This window comes from Nyctereutes procyonoides, unplaced genomic scaffold (genome assembly GCF_905146905.1).
Source record: "Nyctereutes procyonoides isolate TBG_1078 unplaced genomic scaffold, NYPRO_anot_genome, whole genome shotgun sequence".
Taxonomy (NCBI): Eukaryota; Metazoa; Chordata; class Mammalia; order Carnivora; family Canidae; genus Nyctereutes; species Nyctereutes procyonoides.
Genome location: NW_026575132.1, coordinates 14,627,579 through 14,644,953, shown reverse-complemented (window position 1 = coordinate 14,644,953; position 17,375 = coordinate 14,627,579). Strand labels below are relative to the sequence as shown.

General features: G+C 39.4%; 1 protein-coding gene across 7 annotated transcripts in view; it reads left to right on the top strand.

Moving 5' to 3' along the window:
• The window catches only part of INO80D (INO80 complex subunit D), a 68,613-nt gene that overhangs the window by 25,236 nt on the left and 26,002 nt on the right, over positions 1-17,375 (top strand). For all 7 annotated transcript variants that reach the window (XM_055345151.1, XM_055345157.1, XM_055345155.1 and 4 more), the window contains 2 exons: positions 6,568-6,676; positions 16,151-16,375. In XM_055345151.1, coding sequence (XP_055201126.1) covers positions 6,568-6,676; positions 16,151-16,375 — 334 coding nt within the window. The remainder of the gene's footprint in view (positions 1-6,567; positions 6,677-16,150; positions 16,376-17,375) is intronic.

Below are 17,375 nucleotides of genomic sequence, written 5' to 3'. Positions count from 1 at the left end.
GTCTTATAAAGTATTATGTAACTACTAAAAAGAATGAAATCTGTATCTTTTAACTAGATGTATTTATGTTATATTAGCAAGTAGAAAAAAATCAAGAGGTATCGTATTACCCCATTTTTGTTAAAAAGAAAGTAAATAAACAAGGGGCATCAATGTATCTGTTGATCAAGTCTATGGACAGATAGATGTTTGCCTATTGGGTGTGAATGGTTATACACTACCCGGCTGTTAACACTGGCTATCAAGAGGAGGGCAGAACCGGACAGGATGTGTTTTTATGGAGATGGGAATGGTAATTCTTCTTATGCTAAGAGTTTTATATTGTTTCACCTGTTATTAAACCATGTGTGACTTCTGATAATTAAAACAACTAATAAAACTTAAAGAAAAGGTATAGATAAAAATAATAAGTTAAAGCACCCAAACCTAATTGATACCCATTTGTTAATGCCTTGGTATATATCAGATCTATAAAATTAGGTTCCTGCTATACACAACAGTTTTATAACCTGTTTTAAAATTTTTTGTAGTATACTATGAAGGTAGTAATTTTCCATACACAACATAATTTGTCACAGCTGAATTCATTTTCTAATTTAGGTTGTTTCCAGTTTATATCATTATAAAGTGTTATAGCCGTATAGCCTCATAGTAAAATAATTACTGTCACATCTTTAATTTTTCCTTCAAATAGATTCCTAGAAGCAGAATTGTTGATTCCAAGCATTTATATTTTTTAAAAAGCTTTTTGATACGTTGTCAGATTTTCCTTCAGAACTATTTTGTCACATTACCCTTCTTTCAGCGGGGTATGAGAATGACAGTTTCTCTACATCTTTACTGTATTGGATATTGGTTGTTATTGTGTCTTTGCAAATTTGATAGAAAATTTGCTTTAATTTGCATACCTTAGATTAGTGTTTCTCAAATTCTTTGACTTTAGAATCCCTTTACACTTAAAAATTATTGAGGACAGGGCAGCCCCAGTGGCCCAGCAGTTTAGTGCCACCTTCAGCCCAGGGCATGATCTTGAAGACCTGGGATCGAGTCCCACATCAGGCTCCCAACATGGAGCCTGCTTCTCCCTCTGCCTGTGTCTCTGCCTGCCTCTCTCTCTCTCTCTCTCTCTCTCTCTTTCTGTTCTCTCATGAATGAATAATAATAAATAAAAAAAAATATTGAGGACACCATAGAGCCTTTGTATGTGAGTTACATTTCTTGATATTTACTGAATTGAAGCTAAGACTGAGAAATTTTAAAATATTAATGCATTTAAAGATAAAGGGGGCAGCCCGGGTGGCTCAGTGCTTTAGCACCGCCTTCAGCCCAGGGCGTGATCCTGGAGATCGGGGATCAAGTCCCATGTCAGGCTCCCTGCATGGAGCCTGCTTCTCCCTCTGCCTGTGTTGCCCCTCTCTCTCTGTTTCTAATGAATAAATAAATAAAGTCTTTTTAAAAAAATAAAGTTCCCACATAGTAACATATTCTTTTTATGAAGTAGGATTTCCCAAAAGAAAAAAAGAAATAAAATGAAGAGCAGCATTATTTTACATTGTTTGTAAATCTTAATGTGTGGTTTGCTGGAAGACAGCTAGCTTGTCCTATCTGCTTCTGTATTCTATCTGTCGTGGTATGTGGTTTTGATTAGTATGTGAAAATATGGCCTTACAAGTTTGTTGGAAGTTGGAACAGGGAAGAATACTAGCTTGTAAAAAATAATTGTGGATATTCTTATTTGATTCTACACCACAATTTGACAAACGAGAGATTCTTAAAGATTACTTGCAGTTTGAAATCTGAAACCATATCAAGGAATTTTGCAAACACTACATCAATGAATTTTACATTGACCTGCATTGCACTTTGAATGGAACTTTTAACCCATGCATGGTTTTGTAACATAATATATTGTCCATTTGGAAAATACTGGTTTACCTAGTGAAACCTATGTTCCAAATGTGGACATACTTCATTATGCAAAATTTTAAAAATCATATCCATGGGATGCCTGGGTGGCTCAGTTGTTTAAACATCCAACTCTTAATCTCAGTTTAGGTCTAGATCTCAGGGTCATGGCTTCAAGCCTGGTGTTGGGCTCCATGCTAGTTGTGGAGCCTACTTAAAAACAAAACAAAGTTACATTCATTAATATTACCACCAATCTCATTAGAAAAGTCTATTAGAAAGTTGTCATAGACTCACTGATGACTTCAAGTTTAAAGAAAATATCAAACTTTCAAGTGAAAATTTGAATCTCATTGTTGGCAACAAATATTGTACATTGTTTTCCTTGAAGTTATAGTTACACTGTTCATTTTAGAAAAAATGACTGTCGGATATCCAAGTCTTAATAACCATAGTTTGTCAGTCATTGGTTCAAATAAAAATGATGTTGAATGAAAAGAAAGCCGCTAGTTCAGGTCACAGAACAGTGGTGCAAGACAACCACTGTACTTACTTGCTGTGCAGCAGAGGTGCTTTATGACTTCATATGATCACAAAGACTGCTGTAAAGATGTGTAGTTAAGAACTAAGATTTCTTTTTTTAAGATTTTATTTATTCATGAGAGACAAAGAGAGAGAAGCGGCTCCATGCAGGGAGCCCGATATGGGACTCCATCCTAGGACTCCAGGATCACGCCCTGGGCCAAAGGCAGACGCTCAACTGTTGAGCCACCCAGGCATCCCAAGAACTAAGATTTATTTTTTTTTTAATTTTTTATTTATTTATTCATGATAGTCACAGAGAGAGAGAGAGAGAGGCAGAGACACAGGCAGAGGGAGAAGCAGGCTCCATGCACTGGGAGCCCGACGTGGGACTCGATCCCGGGTCTCCAGGACCGCGCCCTGGGCCAAAGGCAGGCGCCAAACCGCTGCGCCACCCAGGGATCCCAAGAACTAAGATTTAATAAACAGTCTTTGATATATAGTGCTTTGTCAAGGATATTCTTAAAACTGTTTATTTTTTAAGAAAAAAAATTTAACCACAAGTCATGGTATGAAACATAGAATGACTGCTAGTATGGTTGGTGCCACTGTGCTGAGTGCCACTCAGGTTTACCTACCTGGTGCCAATTCGTGCCGAGGTGCCAGCAGGTTTACCTACCATGGGTTTTTTGTTGTTGTTTTCTTTCTTTCTTTCTTTCCTTTTTACCATTAGTGCCAACACCAACATAGTGAAAAAAAGCTAAAGACGTCTAAACACACATCTAATAGTGTTGACCTAAGGAACTCTCCCTTAGAGGATTTCAGGGACCCCTTGAGATCTTTGGACCATTCTTTTAAGTGAGAACTGCTATTTTGAATTAGTAATGTAGCTTTTTTTTTTTTTTAATTTTATTTATTTATTTATTTATTTTTATTTATGATAGTCACACACACAGAGAGAGAGGCAGAGACATAGGCAGAGGGAGAAGCAGGCTCCACGCACCGGGAGCCCGACGTGGGATTCGATCCTGGGTCTCCAGGATCGCGCCCTGAGCCAAAGGCAGGCGCCAAACCACTGCGCCACCCAGGGATCCCTAGTAATGTAGCTTTGAATATTTGTTTATAATGCTTTGTGGACATTTGTATTTCTTGTTTATTTTATGTTTTGAGTTTTTTCACTCATTTTTATTGAAGGGCTTGTTTTTTCTTTATTGATTTGGTGAGATCTTTTTATACATATTTCATGTTTTTTTTTGCAAAGTCTCCTCCCATTTGTTATCTTTGCAATACCTATGATAATGATTTTGGAATTTAGGAGTTAAAATTGTTTATGTTTTCTACTTTTTTAGAATTTCTTCCTTTTGAGTCAGGTGTTTTGTTTTTTTTGTTTCTTGTTTGGGCTCCAAAACTATGTAATATATTCACCCATATTTTCTTTTAGTCCTTTTATTTATATCAAATGGTTATTTACATTGTAGTCCTCTATTTGGAATTCATTAGGTTTTAGTTTTGAGACAGACATCTAACTTTATTTCTTCCCAAATGTTTGCCTCTCATTCCACAATGTACCCACATCATCTACTAAATACTGATTTATACTTTTGTGTATTTATGGATGTTGGTAATTTTTTTAGCTATGGAAACAAACAGTATGTTGTTTGTGTTGGGAGATGGTTTTCTGTCATTTTGAACAAAATGAAAACTTGCTTTTTTTTTTTTTTTTTTTTTAAATTCCAGCATATTAGGGGGCCTAGGTTTTCAAAACAAAGGTTACTTTGGAAAAGCCAGAAATTGTAATGTACCATTAGGACCAAGTATAGTCTGCATTCATGTCAGCAAAGAATACTTTTAGAAAAATTCAGTCTTAGGGATCCCTGGGTGGCGCAGCGGTTTGGCGCCTGCCTTTGGCCCGGGGCGCGATCCTGGAGACCCGGGATCGAATCCCACGTCGGGCTCCCGGTGCGTGGAGCCTGCTTCTCTCTCTGCCTGTGTCTCTGCCTCTCTCTCTCTCACTGTGTGCCTATCATAAATGAATAAAAATTAAAAAAAAAAAAAAGAAAAATTCAGTCTTAAAAATAAATTAAAAAGAAAAAAGAAAAAAATTCAGTCTTGTAATCACCTTTTATTTTTTTTTTATTTTTTTATTTATTTATTTTTTTTTTTGTAATCACCTTTTAAAGTACAGTCTTGTCTGGGCTGGTTATCTCAGTTAGTTATATTAAAACTAGTGATAATGAAGCCAAGATCAAAGGTTTGCTTTATTGGACAGTTAATTTCACAAGAGAAACAATTTCAACTTAGTTCTTACGACTTAGATTTTGACTTTTTGAGAGAAGGAATAGATGACTTAGCATTGATTATTACTAATTACACAAAAACAATAAAAGATAACTCATATCCTATTTTTAAAAGGTCCTTTTAGGTGTCACTTTGTGTTTGAAAGACCTCGCCTTTCAATATCCTATCCTGAAGCTAATGCTATTGTGGTTACTTGTTTTTTTTTTTTATGCTTTTTTATCACTATTTTAGTTGAGAAAAAGTACCTTTTTTTTTTTTAAGTAAGTTACTTTTTAAGGTGGCTTTCGGATAGTCACCTTGGAACTAGATTTGAGGCTTCTTTATTCCAGTGGCAATGTATTACTTGATTTTAAGCATTTATAATTTGCATTTCGATTAACCTTTTCTTAATTTCCCTGTTTGGCACATGTAAACTCGTTTAAATTATAGAAGCAACCTGTGAGGTTCTTTCTAACACAACTGCCTAATGAAGATGGTCTTTTGATTTTTGAGGGTCTCCAGAAGGAAGACTGAATCCTAGCTACCAAGGAATCTAATTCAAGTATCCTAGTGGTATGAGTATATTAAAGTTATGTATGTTAGACTGTGTAACATCGGTATTTTTCAAGATACAAAACTTCTAAAAAGGCAAAACCTTTATGTTAGTAGCTAGTAATTATCCAGTCATTAAAAATAGTAGCATTTGACAAAATAAGTTAGCATTGTTCACACTCTGATTTTCTATTTTTCCTTCTAAACTTGTTTTTCGGGAGAAGAAATGTGTGGGAAATATCAGAAAGGGACACAGAACATAAAGACTCCTAACTCTGGGAAACGAACTAGGGGTGGTGGAGGGGGAGGAGGGCGGGGGGTGGGGGTGAATGGGTGACGGGCACTGAGGGGGACACTTGACGGGATGAGCACTGGGTGTTATTCTGTATGTTGGTAAATTGAACACCAATAAAAATTAATTTATTAAAAAAAAATAAATAAACTTGTTTTTCAAAATGCCATGAAATGTGGCAGCTCTCGTTGAAAAGAATTAAAAGAAACCCCAAGCCACCTTAGAAATAGAATATTGTCATCTTACCATCACTCTTCCTGCAAAGGGCAAGAGCCAGGGCATGGCCCTGCCTGATGGATGGAGTCCTTTTCCCCGGAGGTGTTGAGAAAGGGCATGAGGTGTCAGCCTTTGACAACTTATTCTAGGGCCCTTCTTTGTGGAAGTATGGAGTGAATCCACAAGTGCCTTTTGACCTTTTTTTTTTAAAAGAAAAAAAAGATTTTATTTATTAATGAGAGACAGAGAGAGAGAGAGAGGTAGTCAGAGGGAGAAGCCGGGTCCCTGTAGGGAGCCTGATGGAGGACTCAATCCTAGGACCCTGGGATCCTAGGACCCTGGGATCAAGCCCTGAGCCAAAGGCAAACCCTCAACCGCCGAGTCACCCAGGCATCCTGCTTTTGTCTTCTTTTATACCTAAACATACATTAGCCTCCTCTGCCCACCATCTTGAATATGTTTTATTTTTTTCTGACAGGTTTAATGTATGATATTTTGATACCTAAGAAATTCTACGTTTTTGCGGGGAGAAGGGACTTGAACTCTGCTTATGTTTCTACTCTGAAGTATCTAAGAGGAGTTCATCCTTGGAATATAGCTTTTTTGCTCTAATGCCAGTATTTTAAACCTGAGTATATATCAGAGGCTCATTAATATTTTTGTCATAATACGGATGAACCTACTCAGGAGGCATTTATTCACACTGTGATAGTATGTGCTATGGATTTGGATATCTTTTTTCCTAAATTTTAAATAAAAATACTTTTTTTTTTTCTAACTTGCAATATCCTCTCATGTCCCAGGGTTGGACTGGTCGGAAGAGAGCGGAGAGGAACTGGAGGACTCAGAGCAGGCCTCGCCATACCAGGTGGCGTGGTCCATCCGAGAAACCCTCAGATATGAAAGACACACGTAAGTCTTCCTCTCTGTTTTTATTCTTAAATTACCCCTGCAGTCGCCTGGTTTTTCGCTCTATATGCTAATGTTCTTTTATCGCATTGGATCTCGTTTGATTGTAATGGAGGTAAAATAAATTCCTCTTGGGAAGAATCGTACTATATTGTTTGAGGGAAGCTACTCTTCAGTTTTCTTGGTAAATTTGCTTCTGTACCTTTCCCATTTATTACTGAGGGAACCAACTATAATAGAATTTAGAATTGAAAAGGGACCTTAGAGATTACTTAGTCTATCTCCTCATTTTACAGAAGAGGACACCAAGGCCCAGCCAAGTGGAGGAACTGGCCTGTGGTCCCAGGGCTACTTGGAGTCCCGCTGCCTGACTTCTGGATATTCTTAGGCCCTATCCCTATATAGAGTAGCTGGGAACATTTTACTTCACCATTGTCTTCTACAAGATTGATCCATTCTTTTTAGGCATTTAACATGTGCTAAAATGTTTTTCGAGATAATTTCATTAGAGGTTCTTGGTATCTGCCTTATCAGAAGGCTGTAGAGTGACGAATGCACAGCCCCTTCCGTGATAGAAAGCTTTCTGTTTCAGGGCACTGACTTAGGGATCCACTTAGTTCAGTGGGGCCATCCCAAGATAGATCCCTGTCTGTGGAGCCAAAAGATGAGTTTCAGACTCCACTAATATTGTTGTTATTTTTAAGTATTGTCATTTGAATGGATCTTTGGCGAGATAAAGGGGAGACCAGTTCTCTATCTGCCCTATTTTATGTATCATTCAAGACTGCTTCCTTACCATTAGCATATTTTTTTCAGATAAAGTACAGTTGCACTTTCACCATTATAGATACCACTAGTCATGCTTCCTCAGGGGGATGTTCATGCCAGCTTAACTTGATAGGGGATATTTTGAGTTAATTTTACAAATTGCTGTCAATGAGGTAGTATGAGTAAATGCTTAGCACAATAGCTGGTACCCAGGAGATGAATGATAAAATGGTAGTACAGATTCCTGTTGGAATTCTCAGGATGACCCGAACATCAGGATGGGATATATTTGCTCTTACTGTTTCTGTCCTCTATTCTTGCAGACTTTTCAGGATATTTCTTTTGTTGTTTTAGGCTTGTGACCATCGTATTTTTCTTCATCCCTGCGGCATTTTACTTCCTTGGTTGCTTCTGCTAACTGGCTTGCTCTTTGCCTTACCATGATACTCGTTTCCTTGTTCTTCTTTTCCTTCATATTTGTCTTTTCACATAGCTATCCTTCTTGTCCAGCTGTCACTTTAGTCTCCTTCCTTCCTTCCTTCACTCCTTCCCTCCTTCCTTCCTTCCCAGATTCAGGATATTCTTGTAGAACTCATGTTGTGCAAGGCATGGGGCGCTTCATATTGGTTCCCTGGAGTGAAACTTGATTGACATAGTTCCCCATCCTTTTCTTGTCTGTGTCTACCACTGTGCCCCTCTCATGGGAATCTTTGTCCTGCATTGAAACCACCCATAGAAAACCTTATTCCAGTTTCTTGTTGCAGCTACTTGACATTTATTTTACCTTGTGCTTATTAGTGCAGTAGAAAATGGAAAGCTGTAGAAAATTGGCCCTACCTTGCCTGTCCATAATATCTTCAAGAAGTTTTTGGCATTTAAAATTTCTCAAAAAAAAAAATAATAAAATAAAATTTCTCAAAATGTTTTACCATTTGAGTTCATTGAATTTTTGGAAGAAGAACTGGTAGTGGTCTGATTACCATTCTCTGCCACCCACCTACCCACCTGCTTTACCCCCCAAACCTCCTTTTTGTGAGTTTTCTTGCTAAATCAGGATTATACTTGAAGAAATCTTAGGGAGAAAGTTTGCCTTTTTTTTTTTTTTTTTTTTTAAAGTAAGCTTTATGCCCAGCAAGGGGTTTGAATTCACAATCCAGAGATTAGGAGCCAAATGTTCTACGAACACTGAGCCAACCAGGCACCCCTGGCCTTGTTTTGGGAAAGATTTTTGGTTAGTTTAACTGTAGATGCATGTGCTGAAGGAGATCTTTCAGGCTCTTATATCTCAATAACAGAAAAAAGTTGGTATCTTAAATTCATTATTAACTATAATTATTCCTAGTAACTGCTTACCTTTTCATATTCTTGATTGTGTCTTTGATAGAAAATGGTTCTTCATTTTTTTAAAGATTTATTTTTAGAGAGAGACAGGCAGAGCGTGAGTGGAAGCAGGGACAGAGGGAGAGAGTCTTCAAGACTGCATGCTGAGCATGGAGTCCAATGTAGGACTCTGTCCCATGACCCATGAAATCGTGACCTGAGCTGAGAGACCGAGAGTTGGATGCTTAAACAGCTGAGTCATCCAGGCGCCCCTAGTTCTTAATTTTAATGAGTACCATTTATTGGTCTTCTTTATGGATAATGTATTTGTGGCCCTTTAAGAAATTATTGCTTACCCCACAGTCATGAAGCCCTAATACTATCTTCTAGAAACTTTGTTTTACTGATAATCTTTGCAGAATTTATTCTTGTATAATTTGTATATAATGTGAGGTGCAGTGCTAAGGATCATTTTTTTCTGTGTGGATCTTCTGTTTAACCAACACTATTGAAAAGCCTGTTGATCTTGCATTGTAACCCTTGGTATGTACATGTATGTTTATTTGTGCATTTTCTATATTTATTGGTCTTTTTAAAGAACCAGCTTTTGGTTTCATTGATTTTTCTCTTAGCTTCATTTCATTGCTTTCTGTTCTTTGTTATTTCTTTCTATTATGTTCTTCTATTCTTTCCTTCTTTGTTTGAATTTGTTTCTCTTTCTCAGGTAGGTGATAGCTTAAATTAAGGTAAACCTGAGGTCTTCCTTGTTTTCTGACACGTGGTGCTATACATGTCCCTCAACATTTGTTATAACCCCCGTAATATAATGCTGTTGTGTTTAAGCAGTTACTTATCTTTTAAGGGGATTGAAAAGAGAAATATTTACAATTTCTAGGGATTTTTTCTTTGAATAGTTCCCTATTTCCATCTGATGTCATTTTCTTTCTGTGTGAATAGTTTACTTGAACGTTTCTTGTAGTGCTTCTCTTCTGGTAATGAATTCTTTCAGTTTTATGTCTGGAAGAAGTCTTGATTTTTGTCTTCATTTTTAAAGTTTTCACTGAGGTATAATGGACTATGCCTTTTTAGTGGGGGATGGGAGGGCAGAGGGAGAGGGAGCCCAGTTTGGAGCCTGACGTGGGACTTGATCTCACAACCCTGTTTATGACTGGAGCCAAAATCAAGAGTCGGACACTTAACTGACTGAGCCACCCAGGCATCCCTATGCCTTTTTTATTTAATTGAAGTACAACTGACACAATGTTACATTAATTCCAGGTATATAACAGAGTGATTTGACAAGCCTGTACTTTTGCTCTGTTCACCACAAGTGTAGCTCCCATCTGTCAGAATACAACCCTAATACTATTGACTGTATCCCCTGTGCTGTACTTTTTATTCCCATAACTTACTGCATAAGTCTGCACCTCCCTCTCCCCTTCACCCCATTTTGCCTGTGTCCCTATCCCCCTGCCCTCTGGCAAGTAACAGTTTGTCCTCTGTATTTAAAGGTATGTTTCTGCTTTGATTTGTTTTTTTAGATTCCACATGTTAGTGAAATCATATGGTATTTGTCTTCTCTGATTTATTTCCCTTATGCCCTCTAGGTCCATCCATGTTTGAAAGATGTATGCCTTCATTTTTGAAAGATATTTTTTGCTGGCATAAAATCCTAGGTTGACAGTTTTTCTTTCAGTATTTAAGGGTGCTGCTTACATGTCCTGCATTATTTCCGATGAGAAGTTAGCTATCCTTCACATCTTTGGTCCAAGGAATGTTATGTATCTTTTTTTTTCTCTCTCAAGATTTTTCTCTTTATATTAATAGTTTTAAACCATTTGTATAGTTCATTTTCTTTATGTTTCTTGTCCTTGTGGTTCATTGACTTTTTTGGATCTGTAGGTTTATAATTTTCATGAAATTTAGAAAAATTTTGCCCTAGTCTTCAATTATTTTTCTTCCCCTTTCAATTTGAGAGACTTAGTTATACATATTTTAGGCTGCTTGAAATGATCGCACAGCTTATTGATATTTACTTTTTTCCTAGTGTGTTTTTTCCTTTCTGTGTTTCATTTTGGAAAATTTCTATTACTGTCTTCAGGCTCCTTGATCTTTTATGGCACCTAACCAGCCATCAATCCCATTCAATATATTTTTCATATTAGACATTGTATTTTTCATCCCTAGAATTCTGTTTTGGGTCTTCTTAATATTGTCCATGTCTCTCCTTGACCTGGTCATGATGATTCTACATTCTCAAACGTGTGAGATATGGTTAGAATAACTGTTTTTTGGGTTTTTTTCAAAGATTTTATTCATCCATGAGAGACACAGAGAGAGGCAGAGACATAGGCAGAGGGAGAAGCAGGTACTCTGCGGGAGCCCGATGCAGCATTCGATCCCAAGACCGGGATCACAACCTGAGCCAAAGGCAGATGCTCAACCACTGAGCCACCCAGGTGCCCCTAATAACTGTTCTTTGATTCTCGGTTTACTAATTCTGTCATCTATATATTTCTGGATCTGTTTCTGTTGATTAATTTTTCTCCTCCTTGTGGGTTCTAGTTCCCTGTTTCTTTGAATGTCTGATAATTTCTAACTAGATGCCAGGCATCGTTAATTTTACCTATTTGATTCTGGTATTTTTGTCTTCCTTTAGGAGCGTTGTTTAGGGACATAGTTAACTTACTTAGAAATAGTTTTCAAGGCTTGCTTTTTAAATTTTGTGATATGGGGCCACAGCAGCCTTTAATTGAGGGCCGATTATACCCCCCACTACTGAGGCAGTCTCCTCCTGGGTGGTCTACCCTGTGCCCTGCACTTTTGTGGGGTTTTCCCCCTCTAGATTGTAGGATCTCAAATTCAGTCTGCCCTGTGTGAGCCACTGGGACTGGTGCAGCCACCTCTTTTCAGATAGCTCTTTCCTGGCCTCAGATATTCGTATACACTCTTGCACTGATCAGTACTCAAGTGAAGAACTGAGAGAGGAACATTCTGTACATTGTCTTCAGAGTGCTTCTCTGTGCACCTCTCTCCTTTCTAGTACTCTGTCCTAATTCCAGCATTCCTGAGTTAGTTGGATGTGGGTGAGCACCCCAAATCAATATCTTGTGTCTGAAATATAATTGTTAGGTATCATCTAGAGAACAAACTTGTGTCTTCAGTATTTCAGTGATGTTGAAGTTCTGAAGATAAAAGGAAAAGAATAGGTTTTTTGCAGAAGAGAGGTCTAGTAAGATTGGATTGAAAAATAGTTGTGTTCTACATTAGTTAACCCAGATTGGCTATTTATTTTTTATATATATATTCTGCTAGATTCAACTTACTAATGCTTTTTGACTCTAAGATCATAATTTTTTATTTTATTTTATTTATTTATTCATGAGAGACACAGAGAGAGAGAGAGAGAGAATGAGAGAGAGAATGAGAGAGAGAGGCAGAGGGAGAAGCAGGCTCCATGCAGAGAGCCCGACGCGGGACTCGATCCTGGGTCTCCAGGATCACGCCCTGGGCTGAAGGCGGCGCTAAACTGCTGAGCCACCTGGGCTGCCCTGACTCTAAGATCATTAATAAGATTTTCCTACAGGGTAGCTGGGTGGCTCAACCAGTTAATCATCTATCTTTGGCTCAGGTCATGATCCTGGATCGAGCCCCACATCGGACTTCCCTGTTCATTGGGGGGGTCTGCTTCTCCCTCTCTCCTAACTGTCCCCACTATTGTACTCTTTCAATAAATAAAATCTTTAAAGAAAAAAAGATTTTCCTTTTGTCATATTGTCCTTATTAATAAGTTGGGTTTTTTTTTTGTTGTTGTTGTTGTTGTTTTTTGCAATCCTTTTTTTTTAGAAAAAGAATCTTCCTTTCTTTTCTGACATCCAGAATATTTTGTGTATGATTGGAATCATTTTTTCTTTGACTATTATTGATAGAGCTCATGATAGAACCGTTTAGGCCAGGAGTTTTGTGTGTGTATTTCTTTTTTTTTTTTTTAATTTTTATTTATGATAGTCAGAGAGAGAGAGAGAGAGAGAGAGAGAGAGAGGCAGAGACACAGGCAGAGGGAGAAGCAGGCTCCATGCACCAGGAGCCTGACGTGGGATTCGATCCTGGGTCTCCAGGATCGCGCCCTGGGCCAAAGGCAGGCGCCAAACCGCTGCGCCACCCAGGGATCCCTGTGTGTGTATTTCATAAGTGATTAAATTTTAGTTAATGGATATAGATTTTGGTATCTAATAATACTACCTGTACTTATATTGTCATTTCAGATAGGTCATTTCTTTTTGTTCTCTTCACAACCTTGGGAGATAGGCGAACCAGCTCTCATGATTTCACAGGTGAGGAAAGCAGCATAGTGAGAATGCAGTAGGTGGCAGGCCTGTCACTGCTGGTAAATGATGGCCACTGGCTTTTCTCTGCCCCGTGTGCTACTCTACCTCCACAACCAGGTGTGAAATATAGATGTTACAGCATGTTAGAAGTGGGAGGCATGTTGAGATTATCTAGTTAGGGACCACAGGTCCCATAGACCTGTGCAGGTCTGCAAACTAGATCAGCACGGAACTTCTGAATACACTTTGGAAACTTGTATGATAATGATGGAACATGCCGCAACATCCAGGTGCATCTGTCCATTTATTGTCAACTTGAGAACTGCTGACCTGTTCTGTCCTCCCCACCATTACAGAGTGTTTTCAAACAATTGCTTTGGCAAGTGACTCTTACCTGAACTTTACTTTCCCTTTAAGACTAGCTGTTTCTCCTCTCTTTCTTTCTATTAATAACCCTTCCATTCCCCTAGTTATGCAAGTTCAAAGTCATTGAGTCATTATTGACTTTCTTATCCTTCATATGCAGTCACCAAATTGAGTTCATTCTTTTATGATAATGGCCCTCATAGGTCTTGTTCTTTCTATTATCTCTGGGGCCTTTTCCTTAGTCACTCCCTTGCCCTTCAGTTGCTCGGTGTTGGCTGTGAAATCTGTAGTCCTTCCTGCACTGTGCTCCTGTTTATCATTTCCAACGGTTTTTCCCACTCTGCCTTCGAGGCCTCAGCTGTACTTTAAATCCTTTATGTCTGAGATGGAATTTATTTCCTGCCCCAGATCTACTCTTGCTCCTGTTCCATGATCTTCCACTCATGGAAACGGCCATGTGAGTTGTGTCCCTTGCATCTTCCTCTCCCAGTTGACAAGACTTGCCTTTTATACATTCAGGATGCCTTCCGTCTTCTGCAGTCCTGCTGCTGCCACACTGGTGTGGGTTCTTGTTACATGTTTACCTGGAGTTTTATGATTTCCTCCATGCCCTCTTCCCTGTCTCTTCCTCATATCTTTTTTTTTTTTCCTCTTCCTCATTTCTACGTGATAACGGCGTAATCTTTCTCACGCATGGCTCTATTAGTGTTATCTATTGTTTTCAAACTGTGAAGCTCTCCACCACCGGTAGAATAAAGATTAAACTCTTTCATCTGGTGTTTAGGTTTAGAAAGTTCTCCTTACCCGCCGTCATTCACTTACGTGCGCCAGCCACATCTTAGCCAAAGCGAGCTACTTAGTACTTGTGTTACCTGTCCGTCTCTGAAGCCAGCCTTGTATTCCTTTATCCTTGTAAGATATCCTTTTTCTTCTCTTCAAATTCTACACCCTCTTGATGATTCAGTTCTTTTCTCTTTTTTTAAGATTTTACTTATTCATGAGAGACACAAAGAGAGAGAGGCAGAGACATAGGCAGAGGGAGAAGCAGGCAAGCAGGCTCCCTCTGGGGAGCCTGATACAGGACTCGATCCCAGGACCCCGGGGTCATGCCCTGGGCCAAAGGCAGACACGCTCAACCACTGAGCCACCCAGGGGTCCCGACAGTTCAGTTCTGTTGGCATCTCCTCTACAAAGCCCCTCATCCTGCAGTCTTGCTAGTGAACTTCAGTAGCACTTTAGCCATATCTGTACCTCTCTCTGTCGCTTAATTGTTCTCTGCCTCACATCAAAGGTTATTTATAGTACCTCCTGGCTCGACTAGAATTCCCAAATGAAAACCTGCTATGGGACTTCGGGAACAATTCAAAATAAAGATTCCTGGGTCCCATTCCATGGAAATTCTGGTTCAGTAGATCTCAAAGTGTGAAAAGCTCCTAGATTTTTCTAATGGAAGGTCAGATACTTGAATCCTCAGGCAGCCTGCTCCACGGTTTTAGTTACTGATTCAATCTTTTGAATTGTTTAACTTTGGCAATGTGTTTATCTTGTCTAAACTGCATTGTAAGCCGCTTAAATTTTTTTCTCCTTTATAGTACTCAACATAGTAGACATACAGCAAATGTTGAATGCTAAATAAATGAAAAGATTGAAGTAAGAGCCTTCAGTTGGTATATTTGTAGTAGTCACTCTACTGAAGAGAAATACTTCTTAGGACTTATTTTTTAGACCAGAAGTTTGCGAACTAACCTATATGGGCTATTCTGAAGGAAAAGAGAATGAAACCACTTAACAAAGTTGAGAGAAACCAAGCAATGATTTACAGAAGATTGGTAGTATATGGTTGGTAGTATCACGTGTGTGCCATTTAAAGAAGGTAAAATAACACCAGTTTTCAAGTCTAGTGTATATTATCCTTAACAGTAAAAAGTGAGATTACATTTATTCCATAAAAAGGTGACCTTTGTAATATCACTGGGGGCAGACATGGTGACTAACCATTGACTCTCTCATGGAGTCTAGACGTGGTCTCAGCATCTTTTCAAGGTAGCACTCTAGTGCGGTCCACCAGTCGGTCACAGTAGCATGATGCACAGCCACCTCTGTGTAATCCCTGGCGTATGCGGTGTTGTTTAAGGTATCTCCTGTGTCAAAAATAAAAACAACAATAATAATAAATACTCTAGAATGATTACAACCCACATTCTGTAAGTGCTTGGCAAGAAAAGGGTAGTTAAAGCCAGTACATCTGAAAGGGCAGCTCTTTGATAAGACCCTGGTGGAATTCAGTGCTCTATTTCTGGTACGACCTCTCTTTAATGAAATGATGCTGAGTGTTTCCTCATCCCCGCCCTGTCATTTACTCAGACTTTGTAGTCAGCAAAAGTAAAGGAATGATTTTCTTCCTGAGAACCCCCTAGTCTCTTAAAATTCAGAAGAGCCTGATGTATGAAGTATTTTAACTGTGACATGCGGAGCAAGGGAAGCATCTGAAGGAGTTGGGTGGTCTCTGCTGCCTTATTTATTGTTGACATATCGTACTTGCCTTCAGCTCTGGAAAGCCCCTCCTTGGTGACATTGGTGGTCACCTGCCACAGATTTTAACCCCTTTGCACCTGACCAGCTTCCTCACCCCCCCACACCCCCCACTGAGCCTAACTTTTAATCGGTTTCTCACTTCTCTCCCTGCGCTTTCCAGGTCAGATGACGATGATACGGAGAGTAGGAGCTCCAGGGTGACCCAACTTTGCACTTACTTTCAGCAGAAATATAAGCACCTCTGCCGCCTGGAACGGGCAGAATCGCGTCAAAAGAAATGCCGGCACACGTTTAGGAAAGCCCTGCTGCAGGCGGCCAGCCGGGAGCCCGAGAGCACTGGGCAGCTGATGCAGGATCTGCGCAGAGCGGCGTGCCGCCGCACCAGGTGAGCGCCACCGCCTCTCGGCACCTCGCCTCGGCTCTCTGTATTTGTGGGTTTGTTTTGTTTTGTTTTGTTTAAGATTTTTTAAAAAATGTATGGGCAGCCCAGGTGGCTCTGCGCTTTATCGCCGCCTTCAGCCCAGGGCGTGATCCTGGAGACCCGGGATCGAGTTTCGCGTCGGGCTCCCTGCATGGAGCCTGCTTCTCCCTCTGCCTGTGTCTCTGCCTCTCTCTGTGTATGTCTCTGTGTGTCTCTCATGAATAAATAAAATCTTAAAAAAAAAAAATATTCATGAGAGAGAGAGAGAGGGAGGCACAGACAGTGGGAGAAGCAGGCTCCACGCGGGACTCGATCCCGAGACCCTGGGGTCAAGCCCTGGGCCAGAGGCAGACACTCAAGCAGTGAGTCGCGGAGCCACCCAGGCGCCTGCGTTTTCTGTGTGTTTCAAGGGCATCGTTGAGACACAGTGGGCAGTGGGCGTTTAAGCCTGAAATAATCAGGCGTTGGCATTTTGGGTTTGTGGCTCAGATAAAGTTCTACACAGGTGGCAGAAGAACAGCGCCACAAGCTGTCAGTAAAAGCCTGGCTGTTACTTTGCCAGAGTTTGACTAGAATTTATTCAGTAACGTATTTGGGAATGTTACCTGTCTTTAAAAAGATAACAATGTTTAAAAATTTCATGTATTAGAAGTAATGCTTATAGTTGTTGGGGTTTTTGTTTTGTTTTACTACAGAAGTAGTATTTTAGGTTTCTTAAATTATTTTAAAGTTTTCTTTCTAGCGTATTTTCTGTCTTCAGAATACTACATTGCATTTCTTTTTGGGGGGGAAATCTTTTCTGTTTGTAGTCCAGGTATTTGCTTGTTATAAATTTGAAAAAATAGAACATAAAGAAGGGAGACATTTCCACGATATCACTGCACAAAACCGAGAATGAGTACTATGAGCATTGTGATTGTTTCTTTCTAGTCTTTTTTCTTCATGTGTGTGTGTATGCGTGTGT